General features: G+C 44.3%; 1 protein-coding gene across 37 annotated transcripts in view; it reads right to left on the reverse strand.

Moving 5' to 3' along the window:
- Window positions 1-23,378, reverse strand: part of CLIP1 (CAP-Gly domain containing linker protein 1) — a 154,672-nt gene that overhangs the window by 39,090 nt on the left and 92,204 nt on the right. For 34 of the 37 annotated variants that reach the window (XR_010148170.1, XR_010148169.1, XM_063786085.1 and 31 more), the window contains 6 exons: window positions 22,482-22,638; window positions 17,725-17,890; window positions 17,411-17,626; window positions 11,566-13,833; window positions 8,659-8,775; window positions 6,178-6,284 (listed from right to left, as the gene is read on the reverse strand). Coding sequence is in view for 35 of the 37 variants with exons in the window: in XM_063786085.1 (XP_063642155.1) it covers window positions 6,178-6,284; window positions 8,659-8,775; window positions 11,566-13,833; window positions 17,411-17,626; window positions 17,725-17,890; window positions 22,482-22,638 (3,031 nt within the window). In the remaining 2 variants the exon portion in view is untranslated. The remainder of the gene's footprint in view (window positions 1-6,177; window positions 6,285-8,658; window positions 8,776-11,565; window positions 13,834-17,410; window positions 17,627-17,724; window positions 17,891-22,481; window positions 22,639-23,378) is intronic. The other 3 variants (XM_009426471.5, XM_009426469.5, XM_001167353.7) reach the window with 1 other exon arrangement.

Raw genomic sequence — 23,378 nt, forward strand, 5'->3', positions numbered from 1 at the left:
GGTATATTTATTAAACATCTTCTTGTTCTTAAAATAATCCAAAACATACATCCTAAACATTATCCTTTATACATGAATATGCACAATATTTGATCACTAAATCCTAGTTTTATGCTATAGAGGGTTTTGATGGAATTGTGAATTTTAAGTACATCTGTGTTGGTTAAACTCCATTTAGCAAGCTGTCATACATGGCTGAATTCTGAATCAAGTCATCTGGGTATGAATCCATCTGCTGATGCATGAACGCATCTATTTTTAACTTCAATTGTCTAATGGGTGGCAGTTCTCGGCACATTAGATTTTCTCAATTTTTAATTCTCCATCCACCTATAATATGCACACTGGGATGACCTCAGGAAGACTTAGGGAAATAAATCCACACAAAAATTCTCTTAGCACACTAAATTAGGCTTTTTACAGAGATGTTTATTTAGCAATTGAAGATAAACTGAGAAGGAATTTTAGCCTCAGCTAGTCACTCACAAAAGAGACGCATATATATGAATCTCTCTCTATATATGTATATATGTATATACATGCACATACACACATATCACAGTGAAAGTTCATCTGTCCAAAGTCCATCAATCTTTGACAAATCAAATTTCCTTATGGTAAAATTACCATAAGCTAAACATATTTCCCAGGTGGTCACTGCCTTCATGAGTGGCTACATGGTGTCTACATGTGTGTGGCCTGTCAAAGTGCTACGCTTATACTCCTGTTCCTTCTCTCTCAAGCCCACAGGAAGGAAAATAAAAACGACACATCAAGGAAGTAATCTAAAAGTGGCCAAAGTATCCTAAACCATTGACCTATAAAAACAAAATTATTATTATTATTATTATTTTTTTTTTTTTTTGAGACAGAGTCTCGCTCTGTCGCCCAGGCTGGAGTGCAGTGGCACGAACTCGGCTCACTGCAAGCTCCACCTCCCAGGTTCACGCCATTCTCCTGCCTCAGCCTCCTGAGTAACTGGGACTACAGGTGCCCACCACCGCGCCCAGCCAATTTTTGTATTTTTAGTAGAGACGGGGTTTCATCATGTTGGCCAGGATGGTCTGGATCTCTTGACCTCGTGATCTGCCCACCTCGGCCTCCCAAAGTGCTGGGATTATAGGCATGAGCCACCGCGGCCGGCCACAATTATTGTTTTAAAATTTACAAAATGCTTCCATGTCCATTTTCTCATTTAATCCTCAAAGCCCAAGGAGGCTCATGTCATTTATGTTTTAATGAGAAGACTGAAGCTCCGGGAAGTAAACAGATTTGCCCCAAATCATAAAGCCAGTAAGCAGCAAAACCACAAGAACAGGAGCTACAGCTGGCAGATGACTTCAGTCGTGATTCAGATATAGAGCACTTTGTTTTTTCTTTAGTGGGTAGTGGGTGAATCCATTTCATAGAGGAAAGAGGCTCCAATAACCCAAATTCTGGAAATACTCAAGGAATGATTTTCAAAATAGCTACGAAAATATTTCTAATGGTTTTTAAAGAAGCTACTTTTCTTTCTACATGACAAGATACCTTGACACAGAAGAGACTAGGTTTAAAACTAAAGACAAACATTGTTAATATTGTAAACATTTTACTTATGAATCCATCATAAATCTATTATCATGCTAAATGTATTGTACATTTACTACTGTGCCAGGTTAGTAAAGACAAAAATTAGATTACTTATACCCTTTTCCCCCTAAGATCCAAAATTATACACCACAAGAAACTGTTTCATTGTTATCTACAACTGAAAATAGGAGCTGGCTAACCGAAATCAAGCAAGAGCTTTCCTAAAAGCAGCCTTGTAAGTGGCACACAGGAAAAGAACATTCAGTTACAAGTGCTGGTTTCCAGGGGCAAGGGCAATATTCTAGAGGGAGGGGTTCCTATTAGAACCCTTGTGGTGGCTGAGCGTAGTGGCTCAAGCCTGTAATCCCAGCACTTTGGGAGGCTGAGGCAGGCGGATCACTTGAGGCCAGGAGTTCGAGACCAGCCTGGCCAACATGGCAAAACCCCATCTCTACTAAAAATACAAAAATTAGTTGGGCGTGGTGGTGCATGTCTGTGATCCCAGCTACTTGGGAGGCTGGGGTGGCATGATGAATTAAACCCGGGAGGTGGAGGCTGCAGTGAGCTGAGACTGCTGCCACTGTACTCTAGCTAGGGCAACAGAGTGACACCCTGTCTCAAAAAAATAAGAAACCCTGTGTCTTTATTGGTGCCCCTTTTTCTCCAGGAACCACAGTCCTATTAGGTGAAGAGAAACACCAAAAAAGCTCCAGAGGACACGCAAAACCCCATACACGTTAAACCACGGAAGAAGTAAGCAGCTGCTCATTCTCCAGCTTTGAGCTCTGAGGAATAAGACTAAGGAATAGCAAAGTGACTGTTTGTTTTGAGAAGCACTGTTCCCATTACACAGTCCTCTTACCGCAGAAGGCCCTGGAAATCTGACCAGAAAGCCACCAGTCATCAGGGGCAGGGGCTTTTTCAACCTACTCCCCATACCTCCTGTGCCGGCTTCCATGGAACGCTACCAGCGTGTCTCCCACTGCTCCTCCCTCCCGTTAACAGTCCCAGCCATATTGTGCCAAGTCACTGACAGGAAGATGTGATTCCCTCAGGTCTGTTGGGGCAGAAAAATAGTAGAAAATCCAAAGCAGCCCAGGCTCTTTCTGCCCTGGGATCCGGTCCCTCCCCACCTGAATGTGTTCAGGGATCAGAGGTCTGGGGAGTACAGCACCAGGAACAGCTCAGCACAGGCTGGGGTTAGCATGACAGCAGCTGGAGCCACAATCTCAGCTAAGCTTTTATTAGTCAACGGAATAATTCGAAGGAGGGGGTCACAAAAACAATTTATGTCACCTGGCCGGGCGTGGTGGCTCATGCCTATAATCCCAGTACTTTGGGAGGCCGAGGCAGGCGGATCACCTGAGGTTGGTAGTTCGAGACCAGCCTGATCAACATGGAGAAACCCCGTCTCTACTAAAAATACAAAATTAGCTGGGCACGGTGGTACATGCCTGTAATCCCAGCTACTGAGGCAGGAGAACCACTTGAACCCAGGAGGCGGAGGTTACAGTGAGCCAAGATCATGCCACTGCACTCCATCCTGGGCAACAAGAGCAAAACTCCATTTCAAAACAACAACAACAACAAAAAAAAACTATGTCTTCATAAGGGTGAAACCAATACCACACTGAGGGTAGGTGACATGACAGGATTCAGTGAGGACTCTGAACATTAAAGGTGATCTCACTGGAATACTAGTAATGACCGCAACAAAAGACTCCTAAGAGCCAGGTGCAGTGGCTCCCGCCTGTAATCCCAGCACTTTGGGAGGTCAAGGCGGGCAGATCATTTGAGGCCAGGAGTTCAAGACCAGCCTGGCCAACATGGTGAAACCCCATCTCTACTAAAAATACAAAAAAATGGCCAGGCGCAGTGGCTCACAGCTGTAATCCCAGCACTTTGGGAGGCTGAGGCAGGCGGATCACAAGGTCAGGCGTTCGAGTACAGCCTGGCGAATATGGTGAAACCCTGTTTCTACTAAAAATACAAAAATTAGATGGGTGTGGTGGCAGGCACCTGTAATCCCAGCTACTCGGGAGGCTGAGGCAGGAGAATCGCTTCAACCCGGGAGGCGGAGGTTGCAGTGAGCCGAGACTGCACCACTGCACTCTAGCCTGGGCTAAAGGGTGAGACTCCATCTCAAAAAAAAAAAAAAAAAGTACAAAAAAATTAGCTGGGCATGGCGATGCGTGCCTGTAATCTCAGCTACTTGGGAGGTTGAGGCACGAAAATTGCTTGAACCCAGGAGGCAGAGGTCGTGGTGAGCAGAGATCACACCACTACACTCCAGTCTGGGGAACAGAGACTCTGTCTCAGAAACAAACAAACAAATAAAAACAACAAAAGACTCGTAAGTAGTACTGCAGGAAAATGGAATTTTATCTAAACCCCAAGAACCCTCTTGGCCAGGTCCACTTGGCCCTGCCCCTCCATCACCTAGTAGGACCCAGGGAGCTTGGCGGTGGGATTATGGCAGTGCAGGTTGGAGAGGGAGTCTCTCGTGGCAGTTCACATTCTCCCTCACCAGCTGCCCATGGGACACAATGCAGGAATTCAACCTGGTGCCCCAAAGCCCTTCAGGTTTGCAAAATGACTCGTGTCACCAAGAAAAGAAATCCTAATCTGTACCTGCACCCTGCTTTCTGAATGAATAGAACTAAACTGTCACATTACAACAAATGACTTTGTTTTTCCTGTCATGGTGACCCATCTTCTATTTGTGTCACTTGATGTTGGCAGGCCAAGGAAATTGAAGCCTACCCTGATGACCATAATCACAATTGTAAATTTATAAATCTGCATAAATGAAATCGTTGGAACTGTTTAAACATAATCCCATCATCTAGAGACCTGCCATTTAAACTAGGACTGAGGAAGAAAATCACCGACATCACGAGCTGTGCATCCCCTCGCAGGAGCAGCTCAGATTACTCCCAGGAAAATTTTAAAACTCCCCGAAGAACCACACATGTGCTAGCTTAATCCAAGCTCAATCAACAAATAGTATTGAGGATGGTGACTTAAAACAGCAGTTTGGAACTGATGTTTTGGTTTTTGCTTGAATCTCATCTATGTATTAGGATTGGAAAAAAAAGACACAAACCCTTGAAGGGCAGGGACCGTATATACTCACCTTTTTATCCTTCCTACCTTAACTGTACCTACCATGAAAGACAAAGACACACTCCAATGTTCACCAGGTGATTAGCTTTAGGGTTTTAGGTTAATACGGTTGATACAGTGTCGTTAACAGAATAGAAGACCAAATGAAATCTACACTGTAACCATCCTTTAAAATGTCTGAAAATGCCAATCTCTAATAACTACACTAGCCAAACTTGAAAGGCAAGAACTGAGTTAGCATCAACAAAGGAAGTATGAACAGTCTGTCTGCCTGAAACCACGTAACAAATTGATGTGTAAACCTTAATTTTACAGTCTTCCAAAATGCTGGTCATTTCATTTCCATGCCAGACGGTTTGATTCCTTTTCTTTTTTCTTTTTTTTTTGAGATGGAGTCTCGCTCTGTCGCCCAGGCTGGAGTGCAGTGGCTCGATCTCGGCTCACTGCAAACTCCGCCTCCCGGGTTCACGCCATTCTCCTGCCTTAGCCTCCTGAGTAGCTGGGACTACAGGCGTCCGCCACCACGCCCAGCTAATTTCTTTGTATTTTTAATAGAGATGGGGTTTCACCGTGTTAGCCAGGATGGTCTCAATCTCCTGACTTCGTGCTCCACCCACCTCAGCCTCCAAAGTGCTGGGATTACAGGCATGAACCACCGTGCCTGGTCTATTACTCTTAAAATTGAAATACTGAAAATGTAGAAAGTGACATGCTATTTGATTTTTTTTCCCCCTATAAAAAGAGTTTTGAGGGACTTGCTAATGAAGGGTCTGACATTTCCAAATGTTAAGATTGGCTGGCCAGGCGCAGTGGTTCATGCCTATAATCCCAGAACTTTGGGAGGCTGAGGAGGGAGGATCACTTGAGGTCGGAAGTTCAAGACCAAATGTTAAGACTGGCTGTTCTGATTCTACTCGTACTTTCAAGGCTTTCGAGTCACTTCTTTTTTTTTTTTTTTTGAGACAGGATCTCACTCTGTCACCCAGGCTGGAGTGCAGTGGCACGATTATGGCTCACTGCAGCCTCAACCTGCCGGGCTCAAGTGATCCTCCCACCTCAGCCTCCTGAGTAATTGGCAAATAGGCACACACCACCATACCCAACTAATTTTTGTACTTTTTGTAGAAACAGGGTTTTGCTGTGTTGCCCAGGCTGGTCTCAAACTCCCAGGCTCAAGTGATCTACCCACCTCAGCCTCCCAGTGATGGGATTACAGGCACGTGCCACCACACCCACCCCAAAGTCACATCTGAATCCCCAACTGAACTCATCAGCCAGTACACATTTCATTCTGATCCTTTAACTTAGCTGTGGCTCTGACCTCACAGTGGTTACTGATGTTGCTTCTGGGGTATGCAATAGAGTCTGCATACGTTTACTTTATGCACTTCTCAAATAATTTTTAAATAATTAGCATTGTGTTCACATTTTCAATTTAAAATAAATTCCATATTTTTTTCTCAAAGGATAGAAACTTACATTTCTTTCCTAAATTCTTCCATTTTTTGATTCTCTACAGTCAGGAGTTCTTTTGATTTGTTCAGCTCTTCCACATTTTTCAAGTTGTTTTCTTTAAGTGTGTCCAACTTAAAGACCAAGAGAAAAAAACTTGATGAAATTATTTCATTTTCCAGTGACATGAATGAACAAATTATTCATGAAAATGTGTACTGAAAAGACAGATGAAATTAGTCACTCGCAAAAAAAAAAAAGTCTCCTGGGTGAAGAGATTACAGATGACAAGTCTATTACAAACTGCAAACCTCCTCCTTACATTTAGTCTGATATATATATCCTGTACACCTGGCCAAAAGGTCAAACTAAATTGCTACACAGAAGTAAAGTTTTCTTTTATCTTGTGTACAATTATCAGCACTTATCACTGAACTTGCTATTCAAATATGATTAAAAACAAGAAATAAAATGCAAAGCAATGACATCAGCAAGGATTATTCTTTGTAATGAAAAGAAACCCTTTTCTTTCCCCAAAGATTAGTGATTTAGGATATGATATTTTTCAATGTCAGTACCAGATTTACATAGTCCTCATTACAAAAATTATTTATTTGAATCAAAATTATTTGTAGACTGGAAAGAAATTTAGTTACCCATCTGAACTTGAACCTGAAGAGGAAAAAGCCATGTCGTGGGACTGAAGGGCACTTACACCCACCTGGCTCCATCATTGGCCCACGGGGATGCAGCCAGCTGAGGGCCTGGCTCTTGGTGGAAAGCCAGAGCTGTCACTGGGATGAGTGGGGATATGACTGATCACAGGCTGTGGCAGGTGGTTGGAGCTCTAGGTGCAGAGCCACCACCAAGGATGGTAGCTCATGTGGGCCTCCATTCCTCAAGGTGGCTCCTGGGGCCATGCTGGCTTTCTGGGCCTTGAGAAGTTGTCTCCTACAGCCAGAAAAGGGAGCTATCTCCTTTTGCCATGCCACATGCCACCAGTCAGGAGTCCTAGAAAATGTCTTGCTAGTTTTACAACTACCATCTTCCTTTTAACACCTAACATTCCAGATTAACAAAACAAGAAAAATAAAATATCACAATGGGTCCGAAAATATGGTTCATCCAACCCTGAATTCTGGCTATAACAAAGACACCAAGGGATCTGTTACAGAACGACACAGTTCCCCCTGGTTCCACGGCTGCAGGTTAGACACATTCCCTAAAATCCTCTCATTTACTTCAGCTTCTAATTTTGATTAACAGCTATGATTTTTTAATGCTTTTATACTTTTAGCTTAAGTCATCTTCTCTTAGGATTGTCAGTTCTATAAATGTACTTCCTTCTATGTGAAGTGTTGTTATTTATCATATCATTACCTCCAAATGTTCATCTCCTTTGAAAAGTTGATCCTTGACCTCCACAATGAGGAGGCCTGGTCTTTATAGTGGCTCCTCAGTTTGGCCACTGCCTCCCCCTTGCTTTCCTTCCTTAATGTCTTACCTGCCTATTACTTTTAAAAGTATCTGGGCTGGGCGTGGTGGCTCATGCCTGTAATCCCAGCCCTTTGGGAGGCCAAGGTGGGAGGATCACGAGGTCAGGAGTTCGAGAACAGCCTGGCCAACATGGCAAAACTCCGTCCCTACTTAAAATACAAAAATTAGCCAGGCGTGGTAGTGGGCACCTGTAATCCCAGCTACTCGGGAGGCTGAGGCAGGAGAATCACTTGAACCCGGGGGGTGGAGGTTGCAGTGAGCTGAGATCATGCCATTGCACAACAGCCTGGGCAACAAGAGCAAGACTCCATCTCAAAACAACAACAACAAAACAAAACAAAAAAAGCAACAACAACAAAAAAGCATCTGAAGTTCCACAGGACTTCACATAACCATTTTGGTGCCTCAGTCGGCTTAGGATTTAGATAACAGCTTTCCAAATGAAGAAAGGGTTGGTATGAGCTAGGAGGGTGGGAGCAGGGAAATCCAAAGAGGAGGAGAAATGCCACAGAAGGAGAAATGCTACTTGCGGACAGAATCAAAATATCTTGACGCCACATATTTGTCCCTGCTCCAGAAGTGACTCATTCAAGATGACACAAAAGGAAATCAGTACTGAATTGGGCCAAGAAAAGGCCTACATCAGACTCAGGGCTGAGGAAGAAAACTTAGTGGCTCAAAGTTGGGAAAGAGAAGAGAAAAAACAATGTGTGTGATGTAAGATAAAGGATACAAAAGCTAGAGCAGGCCATCAGTACCTCCTCTCGCTAGTGCCATCAGTAAACAGTCACCTTAGCCACACTATTAGGATTTTTCCCTCAATTTGTAAAGTTGATCCTAATAAGTAATGAAGTGATACACTTTATTAAGATTATCGTGGCTCTGGCATGCATTTCAAACCTGTGTAAAGTCACACACTTCAAAAACATAAGCAATCCTGAGTCAGTGACCAAACATTCTACCAAGTTGGTAAGCTGTTCTTTGTATAAAAAGCTATTTAAATCTGATTACTTCATTCTGTAGTTTTGCATTTGTTTGCTTGGTGTCCTCCAAGGAGGCCAGAGTCTCAGTCTTCTCTTTGGTCATCTGTTCCATTATCTGCATGGCATCTTCCGCTGTTTGAGCAGCCTAAATACAAGGAAACACTGTGAGAAATGAGGACAGCCCTCGCCAACACCGTTAGGTGAGGATCGGGCTGTGCTGTTCAGGCAGCACTCAGTGTCTGTGTGGGTAAGGGAGGCACACAGAGAGGGTGAATCAGTCACCAATCCAGTGCTGAAACAGACGGACCAGGACAGGAAAGGTCTTTACTCTGAAGTAGAATATGCAGACCCTTTCCTGCCATTTTTCAATGTCAATTGTTATGCAATTTGCATGTAAACATACATCTTCCAGTGAAAGTTCCAAATGACACTGGCAAGCATGCTCCCTTCATTCCGACTTATGTTTGAGAGACCGTTCGGAGGTAACAATGAATAACATCCTTATATAGCTGAATTTCTTGGAATCATATTTATTATTATAAGTTTAAAATACCATCCTTGCTATTTCAAATCTGGGGCTTTCAAAGTCACTCAAATTTAGGCTGAGAATTTTTCAAATAAATATAAAAATTATTTGGGCACTTCTAACATAAGGCTCAAGTGTTTAACGAGAAGCATTTAATGCAAGTTGTGGGTAATGAATAAAAACACGGCTGTGAATAAAAAGATGCATATGGAGACAAATTCTTAGCTGTTAACTATCAAAATTAATTATAAAAAGTTAGATATAGGCCGGGCGCAGTGGCTCACGCCTGTAATCCCAGCACTTTGGGAGGTCGAGGCAGGCGGATCACAAGGTCAAGATATTGAGACCATCCTGGCCAACATAGTGAAACCCCGTCTCTAATAAAAATACAAAAAACTAGCTGGCCATGGTGGCGGGTGCCTGTAGCTCCTTGGGAGGCTGGGGCAGGAGAATGGTGTGAACCTGGGAGGCGGAGGTTGCAGTGAGCTGAGATTGCGCCATTGCACTCCAGCCTGGCGACACAGCGAGACTCCGTCTCAAAAAAAAAAAAAAAGTTAGATATAAAAATAACCATAAAAATAAATGAAAATATAGCTAGGCATGGTAGCATGTGCCTACAGTCCCAGCTACTCAGGGAGCTGAGACGGGAGGATTGCTTGAGCCCAGGAGGTGGAAAGTAGCCTGGGAAACACAGCAAGATTCCCACCTCTAAAAAAATAAATTAATTAACAGGCCAGGCACAGTGGCTCATGCCTGTAATCCTAGCACTTTGGGAGGCCGAGGCAGGCAGATCACAAGGTCAGGAGTTCGAGACCAGCCTGGCCAATATGGTGAAACCCAGTCCCTACTAAAAATACAAAGCTTAGCCGGGGGTGGCAGCACGCACCTGTAGTCCCAGCTACTCAAGAGGGTGAGGCAGGAGAATCACTTGAACCCGGGAGGCAGAGGTTGCAGTGAGCCAAGGTCACACCACTGTACTCCAGCCTGGGTGACAGAGCGAGACTCTTTTTTTTTTTTTTGAGGCAGAGTCTCATTCTGTCACCAGGCTGGAGCGCAGTGGTGCAATCTCAGCTCACTGCAACCTCTGCCTCCCTGGTTCAAGTGATTCTCCTGCCTCAGCCTCCTGAGTAGCTGGAACTACAGGCCCACACCACCACACCCGGCTAATTTTTGTATTTTTAGTAGAGACGGGGTTTCACCATGTTGGCCAGGATGGTCTTGATCTTCTGATCTCGTGATCCGCCTGCAACAGCCTCCCAAAGTGCTGGGATTACAGGTGTAAGCCACCGCGCCCGGTGAGACTCTGTCTTAAAAAAATAAATAAATAAATAAATAAATAAAATCCTTTAGGCACTTGTTTATAATTTATTAGTCTAATAAAGTTTATGAAAATTCTGCATTTTTCCCTATCCAATTATCAGCCATGAAGATTTCAATGGAATCTTCCAACTCCAAATGGATAGACACAATGAAATAGTTAAAAGCCAAACAGAAGACTATATTTCAATATGCGCCAATTTATTGCTTTTTTTTTTTCCCTTGAGACAGAGTTTTTCACTCTTGTTGCCCAGGCTGGAGTGCAATGGTGCAAGCTCGGCTCACTGCAACCTCCATCTCCTGGATTCAAGTGATTCTACTGCCTCAGCCTCCTGAGTAGCTGGGATTATAAGTGCATGCCACCACGCCTGGCGAATTTTTGTATTTTTAGTAGAGACAGGGTTTCACCATGTTGGTTAGGCTGGTCTCGAACTCCTGACCTCAGGTGATCCATCTGCCTCAGCCCCCGTGAGCCACCACATCTGGCTGTTTTTTTTTTTTTTTTTTAGATGGGGTCTCACTCTGTCAACCAGGCTGGAGTGCAATGGCATGATCTCGGTTTCCTGCAACTTCTGCTTCCTGGGCTCAAGCAATCCTCTCATCTCAGACTCCTGAGTAGCTGGGACTATAGGCATGTGTCACCATTCCCAGCTAATTACTGTATTTTTTGTAGAGACAGGGTTTTGCCATGTTGCCCAGGCTGGTCTCGAACTCCTAGACTGAAGCCATCTGTCCCATCTGTCCACCTCAGCCTCCCAAAGTGCTGGGATTACAGGCGTGAGCCACTGCGCCCGGCCGAATTTCACTATTGCTCTTAAGCTTTTTCATAAAGTTTCTCCTTAGATTAAAAAATAAATCCTTTTTATTCACAGTTTGCAATTTTTTTCAAATGGGGAGAGACTACTACAGTGAGATACTTAGTAAAGAATCCCCCTTTCAGACTGTAACGAACAGCTTGAGACATATAAGCAACTGACTTAATGAGGTGGATTTCCATAAGCAGAAATGAAGAAAGATGACCTACACCACTTGAGTTAGTGCACAGTGTTAGTAAGCAGTCTGGGTGCTCAATACTTGACCCTCTCACTTTACCGTAAATGACTGAAGAGTCTCGAGCTCTCTAAGTTTAAGAGTAAGCTTGTTCTTGTCTTTTCTCAAAGTACGGTTTTCATTTTGAGATTCTAGGAGATTGGCTGAAATATGGCTGTTGGTTTTGGCCAACTGGCTGATCTCTTTCTGAAGGATGAAGTAGCTTTCTGCCAGGGTTTCCTTCTCCTTCAGGAGCTCATCCTTTTCCAGCATCATTTCACTCTTCTCAGCCAGGAGGTTCTGGTTGTCTTGCATCACCTGGGCTTTTTCGGCCAGGGTCACCTCGTGGTTCCGCTGAAGGTCATCCAGAATCTTGGTGAGGCAGCTGTGCAGTTCCTGCAGCTCTGCCTTGGATTTGGACAAGGCAGCAAAATCACTTTTCAGAGTCTTTATATGGGCAGCAAGTTGAGCTGCTTCTGCAGTCAACAGTTCCTTCTCCTCGATTATCTCTGCCAGTTCTTGCTCTGATTTGGTCTTCTCTTGAAGTAGCACAAACTTCTCGGACTGCAGCTCCTCGATACACACTCTTAACTCCTCCACCTCCTGCTCCAGGAGCACCATCCTCCCGTGAAGTTGATTGTTTTCGTACAAGGATGACTCGCTCTCCTTTGCTCTGGCTTCCTGTTCCAGGATTAAGGACTGCTGCATTTCCTGGATCTCCTTGCTTAATTTGTGACACTCTTCTTGCAGGTTCAAGCCATCTCTCAGCAAAATGTTCTTCTCGGAACAACACGTGTTAAGTTGAGCATCCAAACTCTCCTTTGCTTGCAATATGTGAGTGTGTTCTTTTTCCAGATTCTTTTTGGCATTTTGAGCCTCTTTCAGCATCAAAGAGAGGTCGCACTTGCTGGCCACTAGTTCTTGGTTTTCCTTTTTTCTCTCTTGAAGCTCCTTCTTCAGAGCGTCAATATTACCGCGGAGTTTCATATTCTCTTGCACAACTAAACTTCTGTTTGCAGACTCTTGATCACATTGCCTTTTGAGGTCTCCTATGGCTTTGATGGAATTCTGTCTCTCTGCAAGTAAAGCTCCATTTTGCGTTTCCAGTGAGGATTTTTCTTTCAAGAGACTATCCTGCTGCTTTTTAAGTTTAGTCATTTTCTGAGAAGCCATCTCCTTCTCGGAAGTCAGGTAAGTGATCTTCTCATTCAGGCTCATCTCAGTATGGGCAGCCTCTTCTGAGCATTTGTGGAGTTTTTCAGTGATTATTCTATTTTCACTTAAAAGTTCCTCTTTCTCAGCCAAGAGCCTTCTCTCGGAGGCAGCCAAGGTTTCTTTCTCATGCAGGAGCTGGATGCACTCGGAGTCCGTGACCGCCCGCCTGGCCTTAATTTCCTCCAAGAGCTTCGTGAGGCTTGTGTTTGTGGCCTGGAGTTGCACGGTCTCCAGCTCTGCCTTCCTCAGGGCCTTGCTGGCATCATCCAGCTGTGCGCGGAGCCCACTGGCTTCTGAGCGGAGCAGCTGTTTGACCTGGAGAGCGGCCTGGAGGCTGGCATTCAGCTTTTCCTGATCTTGCAGCAGCATGTCCGTCTCTAACTGCAGATTTCTGTTGTTCTGAAGAACATTATCTCGTTCTACCTTTAAGGCTATGCACGTGTTATTGAGATTGGACAGTTTCTCTAAAGCTGACTTTTTCTCAGCTGTGAGATCTTCAATCTCCTGTACCAAAGCTTTCTGATCTTTGACTAGCTCCTCATAAGACCTTTGAAGCTTCTGAATGATGTCATCCTTATCTTTGGCCAAGATGAAGTTTTCGGTAATAAGTTTCTTGATCTGGTCCTCCAGGTGATCTTTTTCTTCCTGGTCCTTCTCAGTCTTAGCAATCAAAGTAGCTTTGCTGAGCTGGAGCTCTTCGATGAGTGCCTGCATGCTCACCTTGGAAGCTTGCAAAGAGTCATTTTCCACATTTATCTTCAAGAGTTCTTCCTGTGCAACATTGATTTCTTTAAGCAATTTCTCTCTCTCAACAGCCAAAGCTTCTTTATTGAGATGTTCCTGCTCGTAATACTTTTCGGCATCTTGCTTTTCTTCTAAGAATTTCTCCTTTTCTAAATTAAGAGTTTCATTCACTGACCACAGTTTCTGCTGGTCTCCCTGAAGTAAAGCTATTTTGGCCTCCAATTCTACAAGCTTGGATAAAAGTGAACCGTTTTCTAACTTTAAATCATTTCCCTCCTGAGAAAGAAGCTGCTTCTCTGATTTCAGACCCCTCAGCTCTTCTGACATTAGTTCAATTTCTTTTTTGGCTGATGTTAACAAATAAGTTAGCGACTACAGAAACAAAAGATGGAAACAATGGAAACAAAAATGAAATCAAGCAGACAAATGCAAGCCCAAATAACTTAATGTAACCTAAATGATAAAAACTTTACAATTTCTACAATAAACTTTATAGAAACTATCTGAATAACAAAGGGAAAGAAACTAAACAGAGCCCATAAAAAGATAAGTCAAAAGTGTAGTTTTGCAAAGTGCTTCTGTATCTGTTAGCTTATTTTATCTTTGAAACAACTTGTGAAATTATTCCCAGTAGCTACCTAGAAGATAAAAATAGTAGCTTGATTTTAATATCAGGGCATAAGATTCTTTCCTGCCATTCCAATTATCAAATTACTTTGAAAGCAGAAAGGATTCATAGAACAATTTTTAAAAATACAATTAAAAGAAGTACAAAAAGTCAGTATATTTTAATGAAAAAAGGAAGGGGCATAACAAGGGAAAATAAACTACTGCCTTCCAAACTCACCACAGGACCTTACTTAAGGGTAGCCGAGGGGCTGAGAGTGATTTAGTCCCAATATCACATATAACTTAAAAACTACAGCCTAATTTCTAGGCTTTGCTGACTAAAAGGAATAGTTTTTTTTTTTTTAAATTTACTGAATTATAAGATAATTTGACCGCAGTGTCTATACCAGTGCTATCCAGAACTTTCTGCAATGATATAATTTTTTTTTTTTTTGAGACTGAGTCTCGCTCCATCTATTGCCCAGGCTGGAGTGCAATAGTGCGATCTTGGCTCACTGCAACCTCCGCCTCTGGGTTCAAGCTATTCTCATGCCTCAGCCTCCCAAGTAGCTGGGATTACAAGGCTCCGCCACCATGCCCGGCTAATTTTTGTATTTTTAGTAGAGACGGGGTTTCACCATGTTGGCCAGGCTGGTCTCAAACTCCTGATCCCAAGTGATCCACCCACCTAGGCCTCCCGAAGTGCTGGGATTACAGGCATGAGCCACCACGCCCAGCTGATATAAATGTTCTTATCTGCACTCCCATCATGGTGACCATATGACTACTGAGCACCTGAAATGTGGTGAGTGCAACTGAGGAGCTAAATTTTTAATTAAAATGTAACAAATTTAAATTTATTAATTAATTTATTTATTTTGGAGGCAGAGTCTCACTCTGTGGCCCAGGCTGGAGGGAAGTGGCGCGATCTCGGCTCACTGCAACCTCTGCCTCCCAGGTTCAAGCGATCCTCTTTCAAGCATATACAAAAATAGAGAAAATAATGTAGACCGCATATATTCCCATATTAAGGTTTTTATTTTTATTTATTTTTTGAGACAATCTCACTCTGTCACCCAGGCCAGAGTGCAGTGGCACCATCTCAGCTCACTGCAGCCTCCGCCTCCCAGGCTGAAAGGATTCTCCTGCCTCAGCCTCCTGAGTAGCTGGGACTACAGGTGTGTGCCACCACACCCGACTAATTTTTTGTATTTGTAGTAGAGACGGTCTCATGATGTTGTCCAGGGTGGTCTCAAACTCCTGTGCTCAGGCAATCTGCCCACCTTGGCCTCCCAAAGTGCTAGGATTACAGGCGTGAGCCACCAGAACTGGCTACAAATTTAAATTTGAATGGTCTCACATGGCTGGTGGCTACTACATTAGGCAGCACAGCTATAGCCCACTGGCTCTTAAAAGTAGGGAATAGGAGGCTTCATGGGTTCCATGAACCTTGCTGAGTGCACACATAAACTTTCCTGAAAAAATATCTGTAGATTTCATTAGATTATTCCAAATAGTCTGGGACTGATTACGATCCACTGAAATTAGATACTAGACACGTTTGGAGGGGAACAGTCCTGGCATTTTTAACTCAATGACCCTTGCACAAAACCAACCAAGAAAATCAGTGAGACTGGCCAGGAATGGTGGCTCATGCCTGCAATCCCAGCACCTTGTGAGACTGGCCAGGAATAGTGGCTCACGCCTGCAACCCCAGCGCCTTGTGAGACTGGCCAGGAATGGTGGCTCACGCCTGCAATCCCAGCGCCTTGTGAGACTGGCCAGGAATGATGGCTCACGCCTGCAATCCCAGCACCTTGGGAAGCTGAGGCAGGCGGATCGCTTGCATCCAGGGGTTCGAGACCAGCCTGAGCAACATAGCGAGACTCTGTCTCTACAAAAAATAAAAAATTAGCCAGGTGTAGTGGCACGTGCTTTTAGTCTCAGCTACTTGGGAAGCTGAGGCAGGGGGATCACTTGAGCCCGAGAGGTTGAGGCTGCAGTGAGCCATGACTGTGCCGCTGCACTCAGCCTGGGTGACAGAGTGAGACCTCGTCGCAAAAAAACAAACAAACAACAACCGAGGAGACCTTACATCAGCTTCTGCGATGCTGTGGTTTGCTCAGGCTGAAACATTTTAAAGGAAATACAAAAAAAAAAAAAAAAACTGAAGTCTGCACAGATAAAGGAAACCACAAAGACAAAAGATCTGGGAATTGTATCTAGTGTTAAATGGCTCATAAAACTGGAGGTATTTCACAGAAAGAAGAGAAATCCTCAACTATCAGCATGTAGAAGAGGGAGAATATGGGCCTCCCAGATGACATGCATGGCACACACATACCATGTCATGTCCACTTAGTTAGCAAGAGGCTTTTCATGAGATTGGTTTCAAGTCCTATATATGCTCTTTTATCATTTCATTCTACTAAACTCCTATAAACACATTAAAAATAAAGAAAGATGAATATTTACTTTCCTTTGAGCAATAGAAGGTTAAACAGTGGGAAAGGTTGAACTTCGTGAAGTTACCAGAGTCACAAAATGTACTGGGCAGGCCAGTCATGGTGGCTCACACCTGTAATCCCAACACTTTAAGAGGCCAAGATGGGAGGATTGCTTGAGCCCAGGAGTTTGAGACCAGCCTGGGCAACACAGCAAGACCCCATTCTCTACAAAAAAAAAGAAAAAATATACATTGGGCACAGATACAATCCTAAAACCATAAAATGAAATCCAACATATCAAATTCTGCTCTATCTACTAACAGGGTGTTTCCTCCCTGCCCTTGAATCCAGCTTCCTTGTCAATAAGCTCACAGTACCCTCCTGGGGACACATAAAGCCCTCTGTGGAGTTCTCAATTCTAACTCTTCCTAGAAGAGCTCTGTTCCTCCAACCAGGCTCTCTCTAGTCCCGATTCCTTGCTTGCTTACTTCATGTGACCTCTGCCTCTTGCTTTATCGCAACATCTCTCCAAACCCTAGTGCAAGGCAGCAACAAGCACGGCCAAGATTAGAGGAACAAGCAGGCAAGCAGAGCTCAGGCAACGAAAGAACCTTTGTGACCTCTGGGAAACAAGCAGCACGGGGGTGATGGCTACACAGTCCATTCCAGGAAAGACTGGCAGGCAACACCGTCCGAGAAGGAACAGCAGCTGGCACAAAACACTTGAAGCCATAGGAAATGTAATGTACCACCCTGCCACGCACTCAGAAGGGTAACATTTGTAGAGGCCACCTTAACTTGTCCCACTGGCTGCTGCTTTCTAAGCACCCTTCCTGCCTTGACACAGAGCTCAGGCAAGCTACAACACAAGGAAATTCTCTCGCGTCACGTACTTTGGCTTTGTCGGCTTGCTTTCTCAGCTCCTCCAGCTCCTGCAGCAAGCCACTGTTCTCCTCCCGTGCACCCTTCAGCTTGTCCTCTGTGTCCAGCAGCGTCTTCTGGAGGTTCTGTAGGATTTCTTCATGCTTGGTTTTTGTCTCAGAAGTGGCTCTCTCATACCTGGCTTTCAGCTCCTGACACTGGTTGTGGCTTGTTTCCATCTTCTTTTCCTGCAGAGACCCCGAATGAGGGAATGAGTCATCTGCCCATGTGTGTACTATCCCTTGCCTTCCTTGCCAGCCAACAGGCCCACTGAGTATCTCCTTACCAGGTCTGACAATTTCCTCTCCAATTCTTTCTTTTCTTCCTCATGCTTTTTAGCTGCTTCTTGCTGGCTCTGTTCAGCTTTGACAGTCATGTCCTCAATACTTTTTTGCAGAAAACTTGCATTTTCATTAGCCTTTGTAAGTTTTAGCTGTAATTCTTCTACAACTCTAGAAAAAGTTTCAATATAAGGTGTCAGATTTTTCATAAGAATGTTTTAAATTTAAGTTATATTAAAATATACTATTAATAACAATTGTAATTATTTTCAAAAGTTATGTGTAATTAATAACATCAGAACTAGGCAAGAAATTTTTTTTTGTTTTTGTTTTTGTTTTTGTTTTTGAGGCGGAGTCTCGCTCTGTCGCCCAGGCTGGAGTGCAGTGGCATGATCTCTGCTCACTGCAAGCTCCGCCTCCCGGGTTCATGCCATTCTGCCTCAGCCTCCCCAGTAGCTGGGACTACAGGCACCTGCCAGCACGCCTGGCTACTTTTTTGTATTTTTAGTAGAGAAGGGGTTTCACCGTGTTAGCCAGGATGGTCTCGATCTCCTGGCCTCGTGATTCGCCTGCCTCGGCCTCCCAAAGTGTTAGGATTACAGGCGTGAGCCACCATGCCTGGGCACAAGAAATTTTAAAATGCGTTGCCTAAATAATCATTTTACCAGTTATGATAGTCACAAATACATTATTTAGAGTAATAACTACTGTAATTGGGAAGGTTTACTATTTTATGTCAATAAATTAATAAGGAAAAATGAGTGAAAAATAAACTTATTAAAGGAAATGAGGCCAGGCAGTGGTGGCTTATGCCTATGATCCCAGCACCCTGGGAGGCTGAGATGAGATCATTTAAGTTCAGGAGTTCAAGACCAGCCTGGTCAACATGGTGAAACCCCGTTTCTACTAAAAATACAAAAATTAGCCAGGTGTGGTGGCGCATGCCTACAATCCCAGCTACTCAGGAGGCTGAGACAGGAGAACTGCTTGAGTCGGGTAGACAGAGGTTGCAGTGAGCCAAGATCACATCACTGCAGTCCAGCCTGGGCAACAAAGCAAGACTCTGCCTCAATTAAAAATAAATAAAGGAGGCCAGGCACGGTGGCTCACATCTATAATCCCAGCACTTTGGGAGGCCGATGGGGGGCGGATCACGAGGTTAGGAGATTAAGACCATCCTGGCTAACACAGTGAAACCCTGTCTCTAATAAAAATACAAAAAATTAGCCGGGCGTGGTGGTGGGCGCCTGTAGTCCCAGCTACTCTGGAGGCTGAGGCAAGAGAATGGCGTGAACCTGGGAGGTGGAGCTTGCAGTGAGCCGAGATCGCGCCACCGCACTCCAGCCTGGGCGACAGAGTGAGACTCTGTCTCAAAAAAAAAAATTAATTAATTAACTTAAATAAATAAATAAATAAATAAAGGAAATGAATATTTCAAAATTTTAGCAGACTAGATTACTAAAAATTCACTCTAGTGCTTCTGGAGGACAGCAGATACAAAAATGACAATAAATAACTTGAAGTTCTACTTTAAAGAGACCATGTGGTTGAACAAAAATATGTATATAAAACATGGGGGGCCGGGTGCGTTGGCTCACGCCTGTAATCCCTGCACTTTGGGAGGCAGAGGTGGGCAGATCACCTGAGGTCAGGAGTTCGAGACCAGCCTGACCAACATAGAGAAACCTTGTCTCTACTAAAAATACAAAATTAGCTGGGCGTGGTGGCGCATGCCTGTAATCCCAGCTACTCGGGAGGCTGAGACAGGAGAATCACTTGAACCCAGAAGGTGGAGGTTGCGGTGACCCGAGATCACACCATCGCACTCCAGCCTGGGCAACAAGAGCAAAGCTCCGTCTCAAAAAAAAACAAAAAACAAAAAACACGGGATGTTGACCAAGAAAACAGACTATTAGATGAATCACAGATGCAAGAGGGAAACTTGGGGGGCACTTCTGAATTTTATAGCCACAAAATACCTACAAAAATGGAGCTTCTTGAAGGCACTGAGCCACCACTACCTGTGTAGCAGCAGCACCTCAAGGCAAGTTTGACCAAAGTTGCCCAACCAAGGCCTGACCACCACTCAGCACCGATGAAATTGTGTGGGGGTGAAAGGCTGGATGTCTTAATAAATAGAACTTTGCAGGTATTAACACTTTTAAGAAGTAGAAGTCTAATGCCTACAGACTTAATTTATAAATGTTTGCCTTATAAATTCTTTGATTTTTATATGACAGCTATTAAAAGAAAAAGATCAAAGCAACAGGAATTCCAGAATAAAGACAAAAACAGATATTAAGATAGAGGAAACTTCAGCACTGAGGAAGTATAATGCAGTTGTTTTTGTTTTTTTTTTTGAGGTGGAGTCTTGCACTGTTGCCTGGGCTGGAGTGCAATGGCGCGATCTTGGCTCACGGCACCCTCTGCCTCCCAGGTTCAAATGATTCTCCTGCCTCAGCCTCCTGAGTAGCTGGGAATCCAGGCACCTGCCACCATGCTCAGCTCATTTTTTGTATTTTTTTTAGTAGAGACAGGGTTTCACTATGTTGGCCAGGCTGTTCTTGAACTCCTGACCTCGTGATCCGCCTGCCTCAGCCTCCCAAAGTGCTGGCATTACAGGCCTGAGCCACCACGCCCGGGCTACAATGTAGTTATTAAGAGCAGGAGGGGCTCTGGGACCAGACTGCCCAGATCTGAAACCTCAGGCTTCACCCCAGTAAGCCTCAGTTTCCCTCCCTCCCTTCCTTGTTATTATTTATTTATTTTTATTTTTATTTTTTGAGACGGAGTTTCACTCTTGTTGCCCAGGCTGGAGTGCAATGGCACTACCTCAGCTCACCGCAACCTCCACCTCCCGGGTTCAACTGATTCTCCTGCCTCAGCCTCCTGAGTAGCTGGGATTACAGGAATGTGCCACCATACCCGGCTAATTTTGTATCTTTAGTAGAGACGGGGTTTTCCATGTTGGTCAGGCTGTTCTTGAACTCCCAACCTCAGGTGATCCGCCTACCTCGGCCTCCCAAAGTGCAGGGAGATTACAGACATGAGCTACATACAGTGCCTGGCCTTATTCATTTTTTTGTGACGGAGTCTAGCTTTGTCACCAAGGCTGGAGTGCAGCAGCATGATCCTGGCTCATTGCAACCTCCGCCTCCTGGGTTCAAGCGATTCTCCTGCCTCAGCCTCCCAAGTAGCTGAGATTACGGGTGCACACCACCATGCCTGGCTAATTTTTGTATTTTTAGTAGCGATAGGGTTTCATCATGTTGGCCCAGCTGGTCTTGAACTGCTGACCTCAGGCGATCTGCCCGCCTCAGCCTCCCAAAGTGCCTGGCCTCTTTTTCTTTTAAATGGGAATAATGCTAAACTCACTTCGTAGGATAATAAGAATTAGAAAGCTGTTAGCACAGTGCATGGCCCATAGTAATAGATAATGTGTTTCCTATTAAAATAAGTTCAGGCCAGGTACGGTGACTCATGCCTGTAATTCCAGCACTTTGGGCGGCCAAGGCGGCCAGATCGCCTGAGGTCAGGAGTTTGAGACCACCCTGGCCAACATGGTAAAACCTCATCTTTACTATAAATACAAAAATCAGCCGGGTGTGGTGGCACGTGCCTGTAGTCCCAGCTACTAGGGAGGCTTAGGCAGGAGAATCGCTTGAACCTGGGAGGTGAAGGCTGCAGTGAGCCGAGATCACGCCACTGCATTCCAGCCTGGACCACAGAATGAGACTCTATCTCAAAAAAAAAGTTAAAAATATTTTTAAAGGCTGGGCACGGTGGCTCATGCCTGTAATCCCAGCACTTTGGGAGGCCAAGGCCCTGAGGTCAGGAGTTCGAGACCAGCCTGACCAACATGGAGAAACCCTGTCTCTACTAAAAATACAAAATTAGCCAGGCATGGTGGCGCAAGCCTGTAATCTCAGCTACTCGGGAGGCTGAGGCAGGAGAATTGCTTGAACCCAGGAGGCGGAGGTTGTGGTGAGCTGAGATCGCACCAAGCTGAGATCGCACCATTGCACTCCAGACTGGGCAAGAAGAGCAAAACTCCGTCTCAAAAAAAAAAAAAAAAAAAAAAAAAAAGCGTATATGTATATATACATCTATATACACATCTATATATAAACACATCTATATATTTTTTTAACTGCCTGTAAAATATATTATTGTCATTGGTAAACTACTACCTTTTCTTTTTTCTTCTTTCTTTTTAGATGGAGTCTCTCTCTATTGCCCAGGCTAGAGTGCAGTGGCACAATCTCAGCTCACTGCAACCTCCACCTCCTGGGTTTCAAGTGATTCTCTCATCTCAGCCTCCCCAGTAGCTGGGATTACAGGCTTGCACCACCACGCCTGGCTAATTTTGTATTTTTAGTGGAGACAAGGTTTCGCCATGTTGGCCAGGTTGGCCTCGAACTCCTGACCTCAAGTGATCCGCCCACCTTGACCTCCCAAAATGCTGGGATTACAGGCATGAGCCACCGCACCCGGCCTTATTATCTTTTCTTTACAAGTCACCAAAAGGTCTATAAATAGTATTGTATTCCTTAATTCTGTTGTTCTTGACAAGAAAGATAGGTAAAACCCATTTTAGAAGGTTAAATAGTTGATTCAAGGACACAATGAGGTAATAACAGAAAAGAACAGAGACGGGAAACTTTAAAACGTAACAATCCTAAACATTTTGTCTCCCCTCCCACCTAGAGCTTGCCGCAGAGCCTAACCTAAAGTCGGCACTCTTTTCAACAGTCACATATACCTTTCTTTCAGACGTAATTCATCGTTCATTTTTGTCAGCTGAGAAGAGTTATCTCCTGACATCTTCATTATTTCTGCAATGTCATTTTCCAGTTTTTCCTTTGCCTTTATCAGCTGCTCTTCTCTCTCATCTTTCTCTCTAAATTTTGCCTCCATATCTAAATATATAGAGAAAAAAAGAATAGCACGGCTGTGTTATATCAACAAAAACTGACTGAGTGTATTCTTGCTCTGGTAATATTTTCACACAGCAATTCTTGTCCTCATAAAAATCACATTCTAGTGAAGAAGGCACACAATAAGCAAGATAACGAAAATAAATCATATAATTAATAGCGGTAAGTGCTAAGAGGAAGGAAAATAAATGCAGGCAAAGGAGCTGGGAAGGAGGTTAGAATCTCAGATGGCGCTTCCCTGAGGTGCTGACATTTCAGGGAAAACCTGAAGGAAGTGAGGGAATGGGGAAAAGCAAGTGCACAGGCTCTGAGAAAGGAACACCCACCACGTCTGAGCAACACAAGGAGGCTGAAGTGGTTGGAGTGGAATGAACAGGGAAAGGGGGTCCCAGATGAAATCCGAGAGGTAATAGGGCCTGATCGTGTAAGGATCACGGCTTTCCCTGAGTGGGATGGGAGTCACTGGATGACCTTGAGGAGAGGAGCGACATGATCTGACTTCGTATTAAAAGGATTGCTGTGGCTGCTGTGTTGAGAACAGACCGAAGCCGGCACAGGCAGCAGCAGTGAGCCCCAAGGGCCAGCTGTCAGGGTAGCTCAGATGAAAGATGGCCGTTGGCTTGGAGCAAGGATAGCAGTGGGAGTAGTGAGATGTGGCAGATTCTGGCTCTTGTGAAAACAGAGCAAAGAGGACTTGCTGGAGGTTACAGATCTCAAACAAG

Source organism: Pan troglodytes, chromosome 10 (genome assembly GCF_028858775.2).
Source record: "Pan troglodytes isolate AG18354 chromosome 10, NHGRI_mPanTro3-v2.0_pri, whole genome shotgun sequence".
Taxonomy (NCBI): Eukaryota; Metazoa; Chordata; class Mammalia; order Primates; family Hominidae; genus Pan; species Pan troglodytes.